Below are 22,894 nucleotides of genomic sequence, written 5' to 3' on the forward strand. Positions count from 1 at the left end.
TGAGGGGCTTGCGGCGGCGGCGGGGTGCGCGCGGCCTGGAGCTAGGGGCTCAGAGCGGCTGCGCGGAGGGGCGCGGGACTGCGGGGCGGCGCTGGCTGCCCGGCTCGGAGGCGCGGGATCGCGGGAGATCCACCTGCTGGTAACGGCGCCGCTTGCGCCGCGGCCCGGCCGGGAGCTCGCGCGGCGCGGGCTGCTGCGGGGCTGGTTGGGGCGCGGGCTGGGCCGCGGGGCGCGGGCTGGCCGCCCTGGCCGCTCCATCAGCCCCCACCGCTGCGGCCCCTTGGAGTGGCGCGCTCTCCGGTGGCGGGCCGGGCGCCTGGTGCGTGCAGCGGGGTTCGTCGACTTTGGGGCAAAGTGAGGGGAAGAGTGGGTTTGGGGGTGCGGAGAGGGAGGGAGAGTTGCTCGGGGGCGGGACCGGGATGCCAGAGGGCCAGCGCCCGGCGCCTCCACGGGGCAGGTGAGCTGGGGGCCAGATGGCCCCGGGCCCGGAGGCGAGGGCTGCTCCCGCCGGGGCAGAGCAGGCTTGCATCCGTGGTAGCCAATTTTCCTTACGAAGTGAGGACCTGGGGGTGGTCCGGTGTGAAAGAGCAGCCCATCCCCCCCCAGGCATCGGCCCCCCTTCAGGAGGAAGCTGCACGTGGGACTCTTAGGTTGGGTGCAGGTGATTCCATTGAGTATACCAGGTGGTGTCTCGCAGGCGTGTTTTATGAGCTGGCGGTCACACCACTCGCGCGCCCGCTTTTATTTCTCGCAGCGTGTGTTTCTCTGGAGCCCGTTAATTGCTTACAATCCGATCTGCGAAATAGGAGCAGGCACAGTGTCTGTGTTGAATGCTTGCCATATATTCTGCTGTTGTGCTTTTGTTGAGGGACGAGTTCTGATCAAAGATAATGACAACGTGTTCGTTTGAATTTAGCAGCTAACTTTAGAAACCTAAGCGTTTTTGTGGTTTACCCTTCCTTTTCTTAATGTTTTAAAAAATAGTTTTACTAATGGGTTAGCGTGGCATTAGTTTCTTTAGCTCACAGGTGTAAACCCCAAAACGCACTGGACGATGAAATTATGAAAGCTGTAGTAAATAAAAATATTAATCCTTTTATAAATGTAACATAAATGAGCTTTAACATAATTGCAGTGTATGAAGTTACATAGTTTATGTTTGTATTTCATGGTTGTGTCTTTCTTCAGGCACCTCTGTCCTGTCTGTGGGATGGTAATTAAGGAATTGGCCAAGTGTTCAGAAGTATTCTCAGCCGTGGAACATATTGAATATTTCAGAGAACACTTTAAAATAATTTATTATTTAACAGTAAAACACAGGACTGCGGTCCTTGAAGATCTGTTTATAAAATAGATTTTTCTGTCTGAGATCTGTAGTTGAAGGTTCCACTCATCTTCGTCAGGATGGAGAAGATGATTAGTAATTTTAGCCACTATCTGTTTTTTGTTAAGGATTCTAATGTGTAAAGTCTCAGACTAAAATTTTTGTGAATGTGGACACTGATAAAAGTGTGGGTCGCTTGGTCTCTCACTTTAGGTCATCAGTCAATCCAAAGGGCTTGTGGTTGTCCAACCTATGAACTGCCTCTCCTGGTTTAAGAGTGTGGGGATCATTAGTTTTGCTGTTGTCTGGAGGCTTCACTTGTACTGTGCAGGAAAACTTCATTAGTTTGGAAACCCTAGTTAAAGATGTCTGACTACATCCTTACTGAGTAAAATGCGCTTTTATTTCTCTTGCAGAATTTTAGGTCATATTTGTTAGAATTCATGATCAGTATTTTCAAACCTGAGCTTAGTAACTTCCTGGATCCAGTATTTAATATTCCTATGTTTTTCACATATTAATAGTATATCTGTAGTCTACTTTGATTTTAGAGTTCATTCACTTTTAATCGTCTCGACACATTTATACTGAATTTCATATGGGCTTTATTTGTATCTAGTAAAGCTGTATTTTAAAATATCCTTTATTTTATGATTCTCTGCTTCTGTACTTCCCCATGATTATTAACTGAATGCTTACTCTAATAACCTGTATTCTCAGATTTTTTTTTTTACTAGGACAAAAAAATCCTTCCTCTGAAGTAAGGTAGGGCTAAGTATATAGCAACAAAGTTATATGCATTTTTATGTAATGTCACCCCAGGATTAAAATCCCAAGTTATATAATTCACTGAGTTATCACTTGTCTTTTTATAATCGGGTGCTTATTGGGTGCTTATTGATATAAAACAAGATATTAGGCACTTCATGGAATTAAGTTGAAATTAGAGAATGTCACCATGATTTTAAATTCTAAATCGTAAACGTGGACATATTTGATGTTAACTTGTTTTAACTAGAGAAGGTGAATAACTTTTGGTTTAGAAAACAGTGATAACTTACAAGTAAGAATATCTTTGGAGTTCCTTGTTTTCAGATAGTAAGAGTAAGCAACAAGGGCGGGTAAGAATCCAGTGCTTCTAGAATATTATACCACAGTTAGAGCTTCTGGCCAAGGAGGGTTAACAGACATGCCTGAGGGTGTATGTGGAGCAGTAGGGGGGGCCAAGCCAAAGGCTACAGGAAGTGAGAAATTTGTTTAAAGTGGTAAGTTTAAACTTTGAAATTTCCTTTGAATTTTGCAGCTTATTCTGTAATAGACCCATGTTTGTTATAGAATATAAAGGATTTTAAAATTCACCCTTAAACTGTTGGGTAAAGTTACCAACACCTTGGGAACATTTTTAAGTGTAACCTGAGACTTGGAGTATCCCTGGCGCTTGCCTTCCTAGTGCTAGGGTGCAGGTGGCCTAGTTTGAGAGGCAACGGGTGGTAGGTAAGAACTTGGACTTTGGAGTCATACACATTAGGGCTCTCTTTGGGTTCATTTCCTTGTACGTAAGATAGGATTAATAATGCCTGCCTCACAGGATATTCAAAGATTTAAAACATACAATGGATGCAGCACAGGAAACACTCAGTGAGTTGGAGTGTCTGTCATTATTATTACTAATACTGTGCCCTAGTGATCTGTCTTCACTAGTAGAGATTTCTAGAAATGTTCCGTTTTGCAAAGTAGCTGAGATGGTAGTTTCTGAATTGCCTACAAATGGCCAATTTAAGCAGCCATATTCTTCTGCTGAGGGAATTGTCCCTTGGGCTTGTGAGGCGTATTTGGAGGTGCATTAACTCACCTCACTAGAGTGTCATTTACTATATTGCCAAGTGCATCTTGTGGTCCCCTTGAGGCCGCCAGGAATCAGTGCACATCTCAGAGTGCCTGACATACTCCCAGGGAATAGACCTGCTGTGCATAGAGTGGACTGAACCAGTAGCTGGCTGCAGTTTTTTTGTTTGGTTTTATTTTTAATACACTTAACATTTATTGAGAACCTATTGTGTGGTAGGCAGCTATGCTTAGGTGCTTCTGATGACCTCATTTCATTCCATTTTCTCAACAGCTTTATTAAATGGGTGGTGATTTCCTGGATTTCCCGAGTTAAAACAATGCTAAGTGACCAGTCCTAGGTCACACAGTATTCTGGTTGGATGCTGCATTTTCTAAATGCCTAAATATTCCAGATTTACCCTCTGGAAGTAGGTTAATCTGTGGAAAAACTACATTCATTCTATGAGGATGATAAATAACAGCAATAATTGTAACCTTTTTCTGACTTATGACACGTGAAAGGGGCCAGGACAGGTTGTTTTCTTATTTTGTGGATGAACCAATAAGGCCTAGATAAGTGACATACCAAAGTCATGTAAGAAGTGATGGAGCCGGACCCAGGACCCGGGTCTTCTGACCCTTACATGTTGTGTGGTCTCTCAGTTTTCTTAAGTTTTTTAAACATTATTATTGCATAATAGGAAAACTGAGGAGGGTGAAGATTGTGTTACTCAGGAACCATTGTGTGATCATGAGAATTCTCAGTGTGGAATCTGTGGCTTATTATATGTTTAATGAGCCCCACAGCTTCCCTCTTTAAATAAGTAACCATAACGTTCTTTTCACAGACAAAAAAAGGAGGAGGGAATATATGTAGTTCGAAGCTTTTCCCCCCCCCACCCCCCCGGAGAAGAACCATATAATCCTAGTATAATAAATGACTGGTTTAGATGTGGGGATAATCTTTATAGATACATTGTAGCACCACCAAAAGTCTGTTTTTAATGGTCACTAATAAATGAAGAAACCAATATTTTGCATTAACTAAACAAGTTTTTCTTTCTGTTTCCCTCTTGGTTCAGAAGAAAGCCTGAGACATCAACCTATGAAGACTGTGAAGACAGTTCTGAATAGCAGTTGTGGCTGGTGGTGCTGTCACACTTATTCTGCAGAGCATCTGAAATGAACCTCTCTTATTGATTGTTTTTATTGGCCTGGAGCCAGGAGTACTGGATTCAGTTGACTTCGTAAATGTATGAACCAGTGTGATGGTGAAATGAGATGAGGCTCCGAAATGGAACTGTAGCCACTGTTTTAGCATTCATCACTTCGTTCCTTACTCTATCTTGGTATAGCACGTGGCAAAATGGGAAAGGTAAGGAAAATATCTCCAAAAATGTACTAAGCTTTTGGCTTTGTTAACGGTATATCAATGCTTAGGTTAAATATGTCAGCCGTCTGCATGTTGCATGCTATCTGCTGGTGGCCTGGAAGTTTCTTTCTGGCATAAAAATCAGATGGTATTCTTGGACAGAGAAGTTCTAATTTGAATGGAGTTTGTTTTGTTTTCAATTTCTTATAATTGCACTCAGGGGAACAGATAATGATCAGTGGTTTATGTTATACATGACGGCCAAATTGAATAATGAAGACTTTTGTTTTGGCATTTTATTTTTATTATTAAACATCATAAATGTTTAATAAGTATTCTTGTACTGGATGTTGTATAAAATGCTTAAAAGGACACACGGAGCCTTCATGAAATTTACATGCTGCTTATACTAATGATTTGGTGCTGGGTAGTTAATAATTTAAACTGCACATATTGACAGATTGCTCTTTAGGCAAAAGTATTTATGAAGTGGGTAAGAAGTTCTGATTAGAAAATTTAAAAAAAATTTTTTAATTGTGTTTGGACTGTTGAATTGTGTTTTTAAGGGAGGTTATCTGTTCTGTGATTGGAATTGTATTCAGGGATAATGTTCTGTTTGTTTGCTTTTTGCTCTTTTTGAAGAGAAATTATTTGGAGTAAATCCTACCCACACTTTTTACCTCTCCTTATAATAATCTAAGGAATATTGATGGCAAGAAGGATAGAGGTGTTGAGATGAGTGCATGTTTGATTTGTTAGAGTCAGGTTAGAGTAGTCATCGTCACCTGGTTATTTGAAGATGCTATTGCCTGCATTGATTTGACTTGTATGAAGATAACTGAAAAGATGGATTCATGTCTTAATTGTTCTCTGGTGTGTGTGTATAGATATGTATATACCTGTCTAAGTGTGTGTGTGTGTGTGTGTGTGTGTGTGTGTGTGTATGTATGTATGTATGTGTGTATGTATGTATGTATGCATATGGAACTGATATAAGTGAAAAAAGCACATGCTCTGTGCTTTGAACAAGTATGGTATTCCTTTTCTCTTTTTTTTTCTGTGAGTTGAGCTCTAATTTGTGGGAGGGAAACTCTGGGGAAAAATGAATCAAAAATTTGTTGAAGACTTTTCTTTTTTGTGAATATATACATTTTAGGTTTCCTTTTTAAATTGTGCCAAAGGGAGATTTCCTCAGGAAGAACTTCTAATAGTTAATTTAATCAAGCTGTTGATTGTCCTTGATGAACAAAACAGATTCACTTGTGAAATAAGGGAATTGACCATAAGAGGAGTGTAGGGGTTTTTTTCTTATCAGGAAACTTACTTTTTCAGAGAGCTATAGTAATGGAGAAACTTGACCCTTCTTCTCACTGTGTCTTATTTAAAGGATTAAAAGTTTTGGAATCTCTGTTCCATTGTTTTTGTTTCTTATGTAAGGGCATTATAAGCTTTTTTTTTTTTTTGTATTAAGCTGTCTTGAGAATCAAAATTGATTTAAAAAATATAAGCCTCTTTCACCATGTGGTGTTGGATACAGGCACAAAAAGTCTGTTCTTTTTTATTATCACTCAACCAGCTGTGTAATCCTTCCATGCATAATCTTATGCTGTTTTTCTGCTTAGTGTTTTGTCCAGTCTCTTTCAGGTATAACAGAGGTCTTCTGTTATGGTTATGTAAAATCCCCTGTGTTGTAAGGCTATCATTTATGTAACCACCCTAACTGCTGAGCATTTGGATTCTTTCTAGATTGTTCTGGCAGACACTCAGGTTTTCGGGAACAGGGCTGATTTCAGATATTCTAGTATACCCATCAACCATGTGCTCTGATTTTTATTTTGAAAGCATGGTTTCCATAGTCATTGACATTGGTGGAGTAATAGTTTAATTATAGCATTATTTTTATTACATCCTTTCTGTGGATGAGAAAACCAAAGGAGGGTGGTTGAGAAACTTGCCAAGGTCACACATTAAGTGGTGGAGTGAAGTTTGAACTTAGACCTGCTGATTCCAGAGATTATGCTCTTAGCTGTTGGTCTGTGGCCCAGAAGAGCAGAGACAGAGGCTACTAATCCTTGAGCTACTTCACAGAAGAGTAAATGTGAGCAATACCAGGCACTGTAGGGGACAGTGGATAGGTCAGATAGAGGGAGCTGTGCAGCCACGGAGCTCTGAAAGGGTGTAGAGTATTTGTGCTTCGGAATTCTGAGGTGCTAACTGTGATTGACACATAAGATTCCTAGACTGTCTCAAGGTGTCGCTGGCAATCACAGTGCAGTTCCTAGAAGTATATCTAGTTTGTCATAGGTCTTCATTTACCACTTTGAAGAATACATAATAAGCTGGTCCATGGGATCGGCATAAGCTTGGGAGGATGTCAGGAGCACAGCCAGGGAAGCTGGAATTTAAACAAGGGTACCAGTTCCAGCTGAGTATACAGGACTCCCATATAAAAATGAGGCAGAAGTCCATGTATGTGGCATGGACAGGCTGGGAAAGTTGGGAAGGTGGGACCAGAATAAGGACATGTCTTACTTGTTGGTGGGGGTAGGGCCCCTCATAAACCTCCTACTTTGTCGTCAGGCACAGTCCAGAAACTGGGAGGACTGAGCAAGCAGTTGTAGGTTCCTGTCCATGGGGACATAAAACATTCATGTACATGTTTCTGTGTGGACATATGCTTCCATTTTGGGGGCGGATTTTTACCTGGGAGTGAAATTGCTGATCTTATGGTAACTCTACGTTGAATCATTTGAAGAGCTGTCAGACTATTTACCATAGCAGCTGGAGCATTATGTGTTCCTCTAGCAGGGTATAAGAGTCTTGATTTCTTCAGATTCTTGACAACACTTGTTATCTATTGATAGCTTTGTGATTCTACTGCCCTAGTAGTTGTGAAGTAGTATTTCATTGTGGTTTTATTGATTTACCTGATGACTAATAATGTCTAGCATCTTTTGATGTACTTATTAGCCATTTGTATATCTTCCTTGGGGAAATGTCTATTCAGATCCTTTGCCAGTTTTAGAAAATTGGTTGTCTTTTAAATTGTAAGAGTTCTTTGTATGTTCTAGATACACCTTCCTTATCAGGTATGTGATTGCAAATATTTTCTCCCTTTCTGTGGGTTGTCTATTCACATTCTTGATGGTGTGCTGTGAAGCACAAAATATTTTAATTTTGATGAAGTTCAGCCTATTTTTTGTTGTTGCTTGTGCTTTTGGTGTCATATCTAAGAATCCATTGCCAAATCCAAGTTCATGAAGATTCTCCTATGTTTTCTTCTGTTTAGTAGTTTTTGCTATTAGGTTTTCGATCCTTTTTAAGTTAATTTTTGTATGTGGTGGGAAGTAAAGGTCCAACTTCATTCTTTTGTATGTGGCTACCCAGTTGTCCTAGTACCATTTGTTGAAAAAACGATTTTTCCCCATTGGCACTCTTGTTGAAAATCAGTTGATTATAGATGTATAGATTTATTTCTGGACTCTCATTTCTATTCCGTTGGTCTTCCTTGTGCTAGTACCATACCTTTTTTTCTTTATTAAGATAAAATTGGTATATAACATTATATAAGTTTCAGGTGTACAAAATTATAATTTGATATTTGTATACACTATACAGTGATAACAATAAATCTAGTTACCATGCAGTTGATCCCCTTCACCAGTTTTGTCCACTCCCAATCCTCTTCCTCTCTGGTAACCACCAATCTGTTCTCTGTATTTATGAATTTGTTTTTGTTTTGTTGATTCTGCTTTTTAGATTCCACATGTAAGTGAAACCATACTATATTTATCATTTTCTGTCTGACTTTTTTCACTTAGTATAATATCTCTAAATCCATCCATGTTGTCACAAATGGCAAGATTTTCTTTTTTATAGCTGTGTAGTATTCCATTGTATATATACCACTCATCTTTATCCATTCATCCTTCTATGGACACTTAGGTTGTTTTCATATCTTGGCTATTGTAAATAACCTCTGCAGTGAATATTGGGGTGCATGTAGTAGTCTCCCTTTCTGCAGGGGATATGTTCCAAGACCTCCAGTGGATGCCTAAAACTGTGGATAGTACCAAACCACATATATATGTGTATATATATATATATATATATATATATATATATATATATATATAGTATACACACACACACGTATATGTGTATGTGTTTCCTATACATACATACCTATGGTAAAGTTTTATAAATTAAGCACAGTAAGAGATTAACAACAATAATAAATAGAACAATTATACCAGTATACTATAATAAAAGTTTTATGAATGTCTCTCTCAAAATATCTTATTGTACTGTATTTACCTTTTTCTTATGATGTAAGATGATAAAATGGGTACATGATGAGATGAAGTGAGATGAATGACATAGGCATTGTGATGTAGTGTTAGGCTGCTTTTGACCTGACGATATGTCACAAAGAGTATCTATCATTTACTTGCAATAAATGGCTGGTTGTCACTTGTTTCAGGAGGTGTCTTGCTAAAGTTTTGTATAGGCTTTGTGGCACAACACCTTACTGTCAGTCAACACGTTTTCTGTTTGTGTCTGCTGATTATCTTATGGGTGTTCCCTTGTACATAACAAGTTGTTTTTGTCATGCTGCTTTTTAAGATTCTATCTTTAACTTTTAACTCTGTGATTGTAATTGTAATGTGTCTTTCTATAGATCTCTTTGGCTTTGTCTTGTTTGGAGCTCTCTGGACATCTTGGATATGGATGTCTGTTTCCTTCCTCAGGTTAAGGAAGTTTTTGTATATCATTTCTTCAAATAAGCTTTCTGCATTTTTTTCCCTCTTCTCCTTCGGGGATCCCTATAATGTCATTGTTGTTCTGTTAGATGTTGTCCCATAAGTTGCTTAAGCTGTCTTCACTTATTTTTCCTTCAGATCTATTTGTGTTTGTTCCACTGCCCTATCTTCCAGGTCACTGATCCTTTCTACTGCGTTATCTAGTCTGCTGTCAAACCCCTCTAGTGTAGTGCAGCTCTGTGACTTCTGTTTGGTACTTTCTTATGGTTTCTTTCTCTTTGTTGAAGTTATTTCTGTGTTCATCCATTTTCTTAAGAGTAGTGAGCATCTTTATGTCCATTACTTTGAATTCTTTATCAGGTAAATTACTTACCTTCATTTCATTTAAGGTTTACTTTGGGAAGGGGGATTATGTTCTTTTATTTGGAACATATTCCCTTATTTCCTCATTCTACTTGACTCTGTGTATATTTCTGTGTATTAGGCAAAACAGCCATTTCTCCAAGCCTTAAACGATTGGTCGTTGGAAGACTGGAGGTGTGTTTCAATCTTTTGTCTATGCAGTGCAGTAGGGGAGGTAGCCTGCCAAGAACTATTTCTCAGATTGTTCCCAAGGGGCCCAGAAACACAAGCTCCTCTGACCACTAGCACCAGGTGTTCAAGGGGTGTCCTCTGTGTGGTTTACATGCTGCAGCAAGGCCACAGCAGAGGAACACAGGACCGGGGGAGCCTCCCAACACCCCACTGGGTTGGGTGGGCACAGGAACTGTGGTGGAGGAGCACCGGGCCAGTGGGGTGCGAGGAGAAGCCACAGGGGAGCACTGGTAGGGGCAATTAGTGCCAGCAAGGTGATGAGTGCCAAAACTTGTGCCCACCAGCACCTTTTTCCCCAGAGAGAGTTTCAACAGATTCTTGTCTCTCCAGCATGCATTTTAAGATTAGTTGAATCTTCCTCATAGATAATCTAGGAACTTTTTAAACTGCTGCTTCTGCACCAGGACTTGGAGTGTGTGTGTCTGTATGCGAGCATTTGAAGAGCAGAGCCTCAGTGTCCTACATCCCTGGGTCTCCTGGATGTAAGCTCCATTTGTTTTCAAAACCAGATGTTTTGGGGACTCGTCTTTCTGGTGCAGGTCCCAAGAGTTGAGGTGCCTGATGTAGGGCTTGAACCCCTTGCTCCTAGGGGAGGAGCTCCATGTTTGTGATATCCCTCCATCTTGTGGGTTGCCATGCTGGGGCTGGGGTTCCTGGTGAGACTGTGTCTCTGCCTCTCCTACCCAAATTGCGTTCTTTTTACCCTTTGTTGTAGAAGAGCTGTTTTGCTAGTTTTCAGGTCTTTTTCAAAGAGAATCGTTTCATATACCGTATTTGCCGGCGTATAAGACGATTTTTTGGCCCTGAAAAATATGCCTCCAAGTGGGGGGTCGTCTTATACGCCAGGTACACTTCAGATAGACTGCCCATAGTGCTTGCCCCGTGCCATAGTGGCCTCCCGATGCCCGCCCACTTCATTCCACATACGGTTCAGGCATCAGCAGCGCTGCTGGGTGTATGCTCAGCTGTTATGCGATTTTGCTGTTATGCGATTTTACCACACTCGCAAAATCGCACACAGCCGACCATATAACAAACTCTGTATTTTGAGTGGAAATGTTAGGGGGTCGTCTTATACGCCGAGTCGTCTTATACGCCGGCAAATACGGTATATGTTCGTGGGAGGAAGTTAGCTAAAAACCTTCCTATGTCACCACCTTGAACCCACTTTTATTCCTGTTTTGTTTATCATTGCTTTGTAATAAGTTTTGAAATATGGACATGTAAGTGCTGTTACTTCCTTCTTTTTCAGGATTGTTTTGGATATTTTGTGTTCCTTGCAATTTAATATGACTTTTAGAATTAGCTTGTCAATTTATATAAAAAAGTCAACTGGGATTCTGATAGGGATTACACTGAAACTATAGATCAGATAGGGTAGTATTATCATCTTAACAGTGTTGGGCTTCCAATCCTTGAACATGGGATGTTTTTCCACTTATTTTCATCTTTAATTTCTTTCAACAATGTTTTTAATGTTTTCATAGTATAATTTTTATGCTTTTGTTAAATTTATGCCTATTTTATTCTTTCTGATGGTATTTTGAATGGAATTGTTTTCTTAATTGTATTTTGGTTTGTTCATTGCAAGTGTGTAGAAATGCAATTTATTTTTGTATATTGATCTTGTATTCTGCAACCTTGCTGAACTTATTTATTCAAATAGATTTTTAGTGGATTCTTTAGGATTTTCTACATACAAAGTCATGCCATCTGTGCATAGAAATAATTTTATTTCTTCCTTTCCAGTCTGGATGCTTTTAATATTTTTCTTGTTTAATTTCCCTGGCTAGAGCCTTCATTATAGTGTTGAATAGAAGTGGTGAGAGCCGACATCCTCTCTTGTTCCTGATCTTAAGGAGAAATCAGCCAGTCTTTCACATTTAAGTGTCATGTTAGCTGTGGTTTTTAAGAATATGTTCTTTTTTTAGGTTAAGGAACTTGCCTTCTATTCCTATTTTGCTGAGTGTTTTTTGTCATGAAAGAGTGTTGGATTTTGTCAAATTCTTTTCCTGTATCTATTGAGATGAGTATCTTTCCTGCATCTATTAAGTGATTTTTGTTTTGTATTCTATTAAGAGATATTGCATTAATTGAGTTTTAGATGTTCAACTTTGTATCCCTAGGATAAATAGCACTTGGTCGTGGTATATAATCCTTTTTGTATGTTGCTGAATATGGTTTGCTAGTATTGGGGATTTTTGCATCCATATTCATAAGGGATATTGGGCTATAGTTTTTTTTTAGTGTGTCATGTTTTGGTGTCAGGGTAATACTAGCCTCATAAAATAATTTGGGAAATGTTCCCTCCTATATTTTTTTTTAAGACTGTGGAAAATTCTTATTACAGTAGTCCCCTCTTATCTGTGGTTTTCTTTTTGCAGTTTTAGCTACTCATGGTCAACCATGGTTTGAAAACAGTAAATGGAAAATTTCAGAAATAAACAATTCATAAGTTTTAAATTGCGCACTGTTCTGAATAGCGTGATGAAATTTTGCACTATCCTAATCCATCCCACTTGGGATGTGAATCACCCCTTTTTCCAGCATATCCATGCTGCATATGCCACCTGCCCATTAGTCACTTAGTAGCTGTCTTGATTGTTAGATTGACTGTTTCAGTATGGCAGTGATTGTATTCAGGTAACCCTTATTTTACTTAACAATGGCCCCACAGTGTAAGATTAGTGATGCTGGCAATTCAGATAAACGAAAGAGAAGCTGTAAAGTGCCTCTTTTTTTTTTTTTTTAAGTGGAAAGGTGAGTACAGTACAATAAGATATTTTGAGAGCGAGACCACATGCACATAATTTTTATTATAATGTTATAATTGTTGTTTTGTTATTATTATTAGTCTCTTACTGTCCCCAGTTTATAAATTAAACTTTATCATAGGTATGTATGTATAGGGAGAAATATGATATATATGTATGTGTATACACATACATATTTGCTTTTTAAAATTTGGTCTGGTAATGTCTACTTTTTGATTGGACAGTTTAATCTGTCCATGTTTAATGTTATTGATATAGTTTGATTTACATATGCCATCTTACATGTTTTTCATATGTCTCATGTCTTTTTAGTTCCTCTGTTCCCCCCTAATGTTTTTTTGCATTGATTGAATATTTTCTAATGTAGCATTTTAATTTCATTAATGACTTTTTTCACTAGTTTTTTATTATATTTTAGTGGTTGTTCCAGGGTTTACCATACACATCTCAGCTTATGGGAATCAGCTTCTGACTTATATTAGCTTAATTTCAGTAATAATATGGAAATGTTATTCCTGTATAGCTATATTCTTATTTCCTTTCCCACCGTTTTTGGTTGTGGTATTGTTATATACATTACATCTGTTAATGTTAAAAACCCAACAATACATTGTTATAATTATTATTTTACCATCTGTTATTTCCTTAGCACATTGCAGCTTTATTCCCACCTACCTCCTTTGTGCTGTCATTGGCAAATGTACTGCATTTCCATGTGTTATAGACTCAGTGATACATTATATACATGTCATTTATACAATGTCTTTTTGAATCATTTGAGAGAAAGGAGAAAAAGTATGCATTAATAACATTTATTGTAATTATGTAATTACTTTGCTCTTTGTGTGGATTTGAATCACTGTCTAGGATCACTTACTTTCATCCTGATGAACTTCCTTTAGTATTTCTTGTAAGGCAGGTCTGCTAGTCATGAATTCTACCAATTTTTGGTGGGGGGATGTATATATTTTACCTTCATTTTTGAGAAATAGCTGTGCTGGATATAGGGAGTTTTGGTTGACAGGGTTTTTTTTGTTGTTGGGTTTTTTGTTTGTTTGTTTTTTAGCACTTTGTGTTATCTTACTGCTTTTTGGCTACCATTATGTCTGATGAGGAGTCACTATTGATCTTATTGGGGTTCCCTTGTAAGTAATGCTTTCAAGATTTTCTTGTGTTTGACTTTTATCATTTTTACATGATATATCTGTTTGTGGGTTTTGTTGGGTCTGTTTGTTGCTTCCTAGATGTGTAGATTATTGTTCTTTAATAACTTTGGGAAAGTAGTCAGTGATTATTTATCTTTAAATATTGTTTTTCACCTTTCTCTCCTCTGGTATTCCCATTACATTTATGATGGTGTGCTTAATGGTATCCCGAATTTCTTTGAGGCTCTGTTCATTTTTCTTTGTTCTTTTTTATTTCTTCAGTTTACATAATCTCTATTGACCTGTCTTCTGAATCTTGCTGAATTCTTCAAGAGTCTTGCTGATTCTTTCTTTTGCCAGTTCAGATCTACTGTTGAGGCCCTCTACTGAATTTTTTATTTCTATTATCGTACTTTTCACCTCCAGAATTTACATCTGGTTCTTTCTTAAAATTTCAATCTTTTTATTGGTATTTTTTATTTGATGCACATTTGCCATACCTTCTTTTACTTCACTAGTGAAGCTTTTCTTTAGTTCTGTGAGCATATTTATAATAGCTGCTTTGAAATTGTTACCTGTTAAATCCTGTCCTTCCTCTCCCTCCCTTCCCCCAAGGTTAAGTCTCTGTTGTTTGGGGTATGCCCCAAATCATCCCAGGATGAAGTTGTTGTTCCTGGTAGGGTTCTCTTCCATGCTTTCATTGACCTTTACACTAATTGCTGGCTGATTGTTCTGTTTTTCACAACTGAGCACTGGAGCATACATTCCACAAACTAATCTAATCAAATCGTGGTTCCTTTGAAGAAATTGTTTCTGAGTTCAGTGTTTATTATTTCTGACTCCAGGAAGGCTCCTGCTGGCTGTCACTTTCCCTGTTTCTCTCTTGCAAACTAGCCACCTACAATCTAAGGTATATTTTCATTAGATCCTCAATTCTCCCAGTTCCTTCCTCTCCAGCCTCCACTATTTTTGAGGGGGCTTTAGGTTTAAACTCCTCCATGCTCTGTTGCAAATAAAGCTAGTTCCTTTGAGAGATTAGGAGCTATCTGTTTTATGGCCTGCTTTCCCCGCCCGGCAAAATTTCTGAGCCAGGGCTCTTGAGGTGGGGGATGGAGACAATGACAGACTTCTTTCTGAGTGGTACCCCCACTCTAGGAGCTGAGCTCCAGATTAGGGGAGACGGTCAGTAGCCTGAGGTTCTCTTGGCTCTGCTTCACCTGGTGGGGAACCACTCACTGCCTGACTAGCTGGAGGAAGGGCTGTTGGGCTCTCAGTATTCTTAGCACACAGCACCCAAGGTTGAGCCTTGGTGCATGAAAATATGTGAAAAGACCAGATGTCATATCCTGTTAGCTATAAAAATATAGACACTAAATAAAGTATTTTGTTTAAAACTATGACTCTTATTTGTGAACAAAAATAATGAACAAAATATTTTAGATTTTTTTTTTCTTGTAGTGTTTCTTTATGGAATAAGCAAACCTTTCAAACAGGATATAAGAAAATTAATAGTAGTTTACAGATTTGGAGTACACTATTATGGTTCTGGCTCACTGAGCTTGTCTTGCATAATAGTGTCTGTTGAGTGCCTTCTGTGTGTCAGGCACTGTTAAGAGATTTGGATTACATTAGTGAATATATCAGAGGAAAGCCCCTGCTCTACTGTGAGGGGTGGAGAAGGAGACAGCTAAAAAACCATAAATAAGTCAAACAGTAAGCTGAAGGGTAATGTGTGTTTTAATTTCTTTATTTTGAAATGAATTTTTTTTTTAAATTTTATTTGGGAACAGCCATGGTCATTGGTTACACATTGCTTTCATGCTACAGTGGCGTAGTTGACTCTTTTAGGGAGGGCACAGCTCACAGTGGCCCATGCGGGAATTGAACCGGCAACCTTAGTCTTATCAGCACCACACTCTAACCAGCTGAGCTAACTGGTCACTCCCTATTTTGAAATAATTTTAGATTTACAGTTAATTTGCAAAAGTAGCACACAGAATTCCCTTATACCCCATAATATGAACAACTTACATAACCATAGAGTACAATTTTTTAAAACAAAAAATTGACTTTGATACAGTGCTATGAACTTATCTACAAAACTTCATTTGAATTTTGGTATTTGTTCCACTAGTGTCCTTCCTCTGTTCCAGGATCCAGCCCCAGAACCCACATTGCATTTAGTTGTCATGTTTCTGTGTCTCTTCCACTATGGGGACTTCTCTCAGTTTTTCTTCATCTTTTGTCCTTGGCACTTCTGAAGATATTTGGCCAGTTATTTTGTAGAATGTCCCTTAATTTGAGTTTGTCTGATGATTTCACATGATCAGATTGAAGTAATGCATTTTTGGCAAGAATACCACAGAAATGACCTGTGTCCTTTTTAGTACATTATATCAAGAGGTGCCTGATGTTGACATGTCCCATCATGGGTTTTGTTAACTTGGATCACTTGGTTAAAGTGGTATCTGCCTGGCTTTTCCTGTAAAGTTATCTTTTTTTCTTTTGTAATTCATGAGTGTTTTGTGGAGTCCTGCTTTAAAACTAAGCACATATCCTGTTTCTCACCATACTTTTGCCCACAAGCTTTAACCCCCATTGATGATTTTTGTCTGCATCAGTTGTTATTGTGGTGTTTGCCAAATATGATTTTCTATTTCCATCATTCCTTCTAAACTTACTAATTGGTACTCTGCTGAAAGGAAGAGATGTCTGTTTTCCCTCATTTATTTATTATTTCTTTATGTGCGTATGAATTTAAGGATAGTATAAACTATTTATTTTGTTCTGTGGATTATAATCTTTTATTATCATTAATTATTTTGTTGTTTAAATTGTCCCAGTGGTGGCCATTGGCATCTCCTCCAAGTAGGCTTTTGTTCATTCAACATGCTCCTATCACTGTTTTCAAATTTATTGAAGGGAAATTCACATAACACAAACTTCACCAAATTAAAGGGAACAGTTTAGTGGCATTTAGTACATTCATTTTATTGTGCAACTACCACGTTTATCTAGGCCCCATTCATTTTTTTGAGCAGTTTTTAATTTTTTGGTACCATAAGATGCTCCAGTTCATTTTGTATTTTCCCTGCCCCAGCCTTGGAAGTAACCATTTATCCGACCCCTAGTTCTCTTGGAGGATGGAATCTTGGGGTGTCCGTCCCGTGGTGTGCTCATTGGTATCTCCAATTCTGGTACTTCTTAGTGGGCATTGCAAGGTCGTATATGTGTGATACTTGCACATCTGTATTTATGAGGTCTGACAATTACGTTCACAAACTCATCCTAGAAAAATTGCTGAATACCTCATTGCTGAATATCACTATGAACACCTTCAAAGTGTTCCCCTTGCAAAGCTGTGTTCTGATGTCAGCGCCTAGTCCACCCTTCAAAGCAATTTTGGGACTCTTTTTTTTCTGGAATGGCCATCAGAGCTGTTGTTGTATTACCCCTGATGTCCTAAATGTCATCAAAATGTCTTCCTTTCAATATTTTCTTTATCTTCGGGTAAAGAAAGAAGTCATTAGGGGCCAAATCAGGTGAGTAGAGAGGATGTTCCAATACAGTTATTTGTTTACTGGCTAAAAACTCCCTCAGTAGTGCCATGTGAGCTGGTGCATTGTTGTGATGCAAGAGCCATGAATTGTTGTCAAGAAGTTCAGGTCATTTTCATCTTTTTCATGCAGTCTTTTAAGCAATTCCAAGTAGTAAACTTGGTTAACTGTCCAGTTGGTACAAATTGGCAGCAGAAAAGGTTAGCAACATCGTTGCAACAAGTTGGTGAACTTAATTGTCAGATCTCGTGTTTCCATATCCATCTGTATATATATTTTTAAAAATGACCACCATGAGTTCATACTGATCCCGTTGATTTTAATCCAGTACTATAGTATTCATTCTAGTCTTCACTTTTCCTTGTTTGTAACCCCTGTCTCTGGCAGTAAAAAACATGTCTGTTAGTATCCCAATATAATTACTTATTTGCTCCATATACATACAGTAGTTTCAGAATTGCTAACCCATATTCCAGTGAAAAAATAAATTTACTAGGGTACAATATTTGTGCACAGTTCTTTTTGTATTTAGGTTTGCGGTGTGGAACTGAAGTTACTTTCAAACCATTTTATATGAGTGAGTCATACCAAAAGCCAGGTATATCATGGAAAGTGTGGAATTTTTTAGTTCTAACAGATGTTTAAATATTTGAATTAAGTCATAGAGCAGATCCAGAAATAACTCCAAAGATTACAAATGCCTGACTTGCTCAGGAATAGTAGGATTTGATTCCTTTTCAGAAGTAAAAGCTGGGCGGTGCAGAGGTTATAAAATTTAAGATGCTGTTCATGGTTTTCTTTTCCTGAGGAATAATGGCAGTATTATCACTGGGGAGAAATAAGAGTCTAGAGGCGTTGGTTCTCTTGTAGCTTGCTCTTTGATTTTAGAAAAGTCACTTTGGCTCTCTTGAGATTGGTATTTTTCTTTTTTTCTTTCTTTTTTTTTTTTTTTTGCCTCATTCTGCTATTAATGATAATGGAAGAGTTTTAAAGATTGGCAGAAGTGCTAGAATGCAAATGTAGGCAAAAGGGGTTGTTGTGTTTCTTGTTTTTTTTTTAAGGACAGGAATGTGGATACTGCAAATTACAGAGCTTAACATTTGGGCACATACTTTAATTGGGTACTTTGTGAGCATTATACTTATAAAAAGAAGCAGTGATTGTTAACTGCCGGCAAAAATGAACTAGAATTGAGTTTAGACGAGTTTCTGAAGGACCGAGACCATGATTCATTGTTTTCAAAATTTCAAAGTCTACAGAAAAATGTAATGACTAATATAGATGCATTCCCCCTAGATTTTCATATTTACTTCCAATCTTTCATTTTAAGTAAATAAACTATGGCAGATCTACCTAAAATCTCCCACCCATTTTTCACCTCCACCTCCCCTACCTTGACTGAGGCAAACCACATCATGTTTGTGTACTCTTCTGGTCCATTTTTATACATTGATTTGTGCATATAAACATCTACATATTATAGGTATGTGTACGTGTACATTTGTAATTTTGTGTGTTTTAAAACATTTACACAAATAGTATGCTATGTGTTATGTATTATGTATTATGCAAGTATTATTCCATATAGATAAAAACATCTTGATTTTTTTTCTACTCGCATCATTTCAGTGTGTCTGGGGAGGGATGCACCCTGGAGGGCCTGGCTGTACCATTTTCACTGGTGTCACTCTGTAGCCATTTTTACACCGTTCTGGTTTTCAGTTCCTAGCAAGAACTGGTCCAAGTTTTTCTAAACTGTTTGTGTAACATTTTTATCCTTCTTTATTCAAATGCTTGTCTGTTAGTGTTTAGCTCATGGCATGGCAGACATGACTTTTTTGTCCCTACATACATGATAGATAACGTTTAGGACATGATATGAGAACTTCTATTATTTTTTAATTTTTAAAATAGTTCTTTAAAAAAAAAAAGATTTTTATTGGGTAATTGGGGAGGGGAACAGTGTTGGGCAATTGGGGAAGTGGAACATTGTATTTTTCCAGGGCCCATCAGCTCCAAGTCAACTTGTTGTCTTTCAGTCTTAGTTGTGGAGGGCGCAAGCTCAGCTGTAAGTCCAGTCACCGCTCTAAGTCAGTCTAGTTGTGGGGGCGTAGTCCACCATTGCATGCAGGAGTCGAACCGGCAACCTTGTTAAGAGCGTGCGCTCTCACTAGCTCAGCAGCAGCTCAGCTTGGGTGCAGCTCACTGGCCTATGTGGGAATTGAACCAGTGACCCTGTTGCTCAGAGCCTGTGCTCTTAACCAACTGAGCCACTCAGCCAGCCCACTCTCTTTTTTTTAAATCACTTAGTTGTTTGTTTATTTTTTTGACATACAAGATTATTTTATATTAATTTCAGGTGTACAGCCTAGTAGTTAGATATTTATATAATTTAAGAAGTGATCCCCTCGACTAGTACCCACCTGGCACTATGCATAGTTATTACCATATCATTGACTATTCCCTATGATTTGCTTTACATCCCATGACTAGTTTGTAACTACCAATTTGTACTTCTTAGTGCTTTCAACCTTTTTATCCTGCCTCCAATCCCCGCCCATCCATCACCCTGATAAATCTAGTACCCAGCTGACACCATACGTAGTCATTACAGTATTATTGACTATTCCTTATGCTATACCTACATCCCCATGACTACTTTGTAACAACCAATTTGTACTTCTTAATCCCTTCCCCTTTTCACATACCTCCCAACCCCCCTCCTATCTGGCAACCATCGAAATGATCTCTGTATCTGAGTTTGTTTATTTTGTTCTTTAGATTCCACATATAAGTGAAATCACATTGCATCTGTCTTTCTCTGTCTGACACTCCACTCAGCACAACACCCTCCAGGTCCATCCATGCCGCTGCAGATGGCAAGAACCCATTCCCTTCCATGGCCGAGCAATATTCCACTGTATGTATGCATCACCTCCTCTTTATCCATTTTTCTATCGATGGACACCCAGGCTGCCTCCACATCTTGGCCATTGTAAACAATGCTGCAATGAACATATGGATGCACATGTCACCTGGAAGGAGCAAAAACCTGTTATTTTTATCAGACTCTTTAACATCCACACAGAATTCCTCATTCTCAGTGTTTGGGCACACTTAGTTCTTGGTATCTAGGAATAGGAATTTTATTGTTACCGTAGTTGATTTTCATTAAGTTCAGATTATTTTATGATCACATAGTTGTGTGATTACAGATAATGTTTTCAATGGACATTTATTTCCTCTACAATTAGGGTGATCATATAATTTATTGTTCAAATTCAGGTACTTAAGAGTAAACAGAGTGCTATTAACAATTATACTGGGGTAATAGTTGTAAACTGAAACTGTCCTAAGCAAAGGTAAGTCCTGTATGTTGTCACCCTATTAATAAAATGAAAGATAATGGTAGGAAATGATTGGCCATGTTCACACAGAACAGGGCAGTGGATTCAGTCGTGCTAGGAAACGAAGCTCTCTGTGATCTAGACTCGTCATTCAGAATCATGTGAACCTATGTACCAGAGAGCGCATGACCCAGGGCATTCATAAAACAGGTTAAACCGACACAGAGTGACAATTAATGCTTTAAGGAGGAAGCACAAACTGTGAGGGAGGGAAACATTTCACGAGGTGGTGGCAAGGATTGCTGAAGCAGTGATGAAAGGAAGTTACCTTTTAGTGTGCCCATTAAGATCTAGAGAGTCTTAATAAACCTACCAGAACAAACCCTCTTCTCAAGGTAAACAAGCTTTGCCCTTTCTGACCTGATTGGGTGCAAGAGTAACGATAACTTGGGTTTCCTTATCAGAAAAGCAAGATTAAAGATAAAGTAAAAACAGGACACTCCAAATGTCCTCCTGTCAGTTTCTTAAGGGAACTTTCGTCCTGCATGTGAATTGTGCCTCTTGTGTTCCTTTGTGTACTGTCCAGAAGTTACATGCTAAACTATAGTGGAGTCATTGAACAAGACTTTTGTTAGTCTTCATGCTTAAACTAGTACAGTAATGAACTAAATCTTGAGAGAAATGTACTATCTTAGTTACAGGATATTAGTAATTGATTGGCATAGTGCTCTTTGATTTGTAAGTAGCTATCTTCATATTGCTCCTTTTTCTCTCTTCAGCTCAGTTAATTTATTCATTCACCTAGTGTTTATTGAGCATGTATAAGGTACTCTTCCCCTAGGCTATATAGTGGTGAACCAAATAGGTGACATTCTTGATGTCATCGAGCCTATTTATTGAGATGCTAAGGGGGGAGGAGAAGTAACATAATAACTGGTCAGTAACTGAATGGACTAGTTTATTTCAGATAGCAATGAAGACTGACAATAAAACAAGCTAATGTGATGGAGAATGGTGGTGGTGGTCATTGACTATCATGGTCAAGAATGGTCATGGGGGCCGGCCGACCGGCATGTTGGTTAGGAGTTGGCTTGGGACGCCAGCAGGGCCCCAGTTAGGATCCCACATGAGGGCCAGTGACAACGCGCCCTCTACAGCTAAGATGCTGAACAATAGCTCTACCTGGAGTGGGCGGCCATGAGTCACCGATGATGGTGTAGGCTGCAGTGGGTTGCAGTGGGCTGCCATAAGCTACCATGTGTGGCCAGCAGCCGGTGTGAGCTGCCGTGAGCTGGCGTGAGCGGCTGTCCAATGGCCAGCAGCCGATCTGCCTCAGCTGGGAAGAGCACAATGATCACAATACCAACATGGGCCAGTGAAGCGACATCCTCCACAACTAGACTGAAGAACAAAAAGACAGCAACTTGTCTGTTCCCCTTCCCCGATTTCCCAATGCTGTTCCCCTCCCCCAATTCCCCAATAAAATCTTAAAAAAAAAAAAAAAAAGGTAAAAAGAATGGTCATGGAACTCGGCACAAAATTACCTTAGCCTCCTATCAATATCTCCCAGGCTGTGGCATCTCCTCTTCCCAAGGCACTCAGTTCCTCTAAGTTCTACAGTCATGACTTTTTCATGTTTGTTTCTTTTAGTACCCCTATTAAGCAGAGTAGGTCTTCCGGTTCTGTTTTCTAGGTCCTACAGTTAAAGCCATATTATTGCTGTCTGTTTATGTGTTGTGTGCTTTTAACTTGAGTAAAATTTTTATTAAAGTAAAATATGTTCATAGTTTTTAAAAATCTGATTACACTGAAAGGTTATATTGACATCTTAATTTATAGATTAAATTGGGAAGAACTGATATCATGAAATATCTGTTTATTTAGACCTTTGATTTCTTTCATCAGTTTTGTAGTTTCTGCATTTAGATCCTTCACATATTTTGTTAGATTTATACCTAAGTATTTAATTTTGCGGGCTGCTAAGAAAAATGATATTTTTAATTTCAAATCCCAATTGTCTATTGCTGGTGTATAAGAAAGCAGTTGATTTTTGTATATTAATTTTGTATGTTGAAACCTTGCTATAATTGCTTATTAGTTCCAGGAGATTTTTTCATTGTTGTTGTTGTTGACCTTTGAGATTTTCTAAATAGACAATTAGGTCCTCTGTGAACAAGACCATTTTATTTCT

The 22,894-nt window shown here is 38.6% G+C and overlaps 1 protein-coding gene across 6 annotated transcripts in view; it reads left to right on the plus strand.

Moving 5' to 3' along the window:
• The first annotated feature begins 71 nt into the window (after window positions 1–71).
• MGAT4A (alpha-1,3-mannosyl-glycoprotein 4-beta-N-acetylglucosaminyltransferase A) overlaps window positions 72–22,894 on the plus strand; it is a 100,705-nt gene continuing 77,882 nt past the window's right edge. For 4 of the 6 annotated variants that reach the window (XM_019669215.1, XM_019669219.1, XM_019669218.1 and 1 more), the window contains exons 1-2: window positions 72–139; window positions 4,234–4,526. In XM_019669215.1, the coding sequence (XP_019524760.1) occupies window positions 4,433–4,526 (94 nt within the window). In that variant the 5' untranslated portion in view covers window positions 72–139; window positions 4,234–4,432. Of the gene's footprint in view, window positions 140–226; window positions 320–2,477; window positions 2,590–4,233; window positions 4,527–22,894 lie in introns of those variants that run through there. The other 2 variants (XM_019669216.1, XM_019669217.1) reach the window with 2 other exon arrangements.

Source organism: Hipposideros armiger, unplaced genomic scaffold (assembly GCF_001890085.2).
Source record: "Hipposideros armiger isolate ML-2016 unplaced genomic scaffold, ASM189008v1 scaffold_550, whole genome shotgun sequence".
Classification (NCBI taxonomy): Eukaryota; Metazoa; Chordata; class Mammalia; order Chiroptera; family Hipposideridae; genus Hipposideros; species Hipposideros armiger.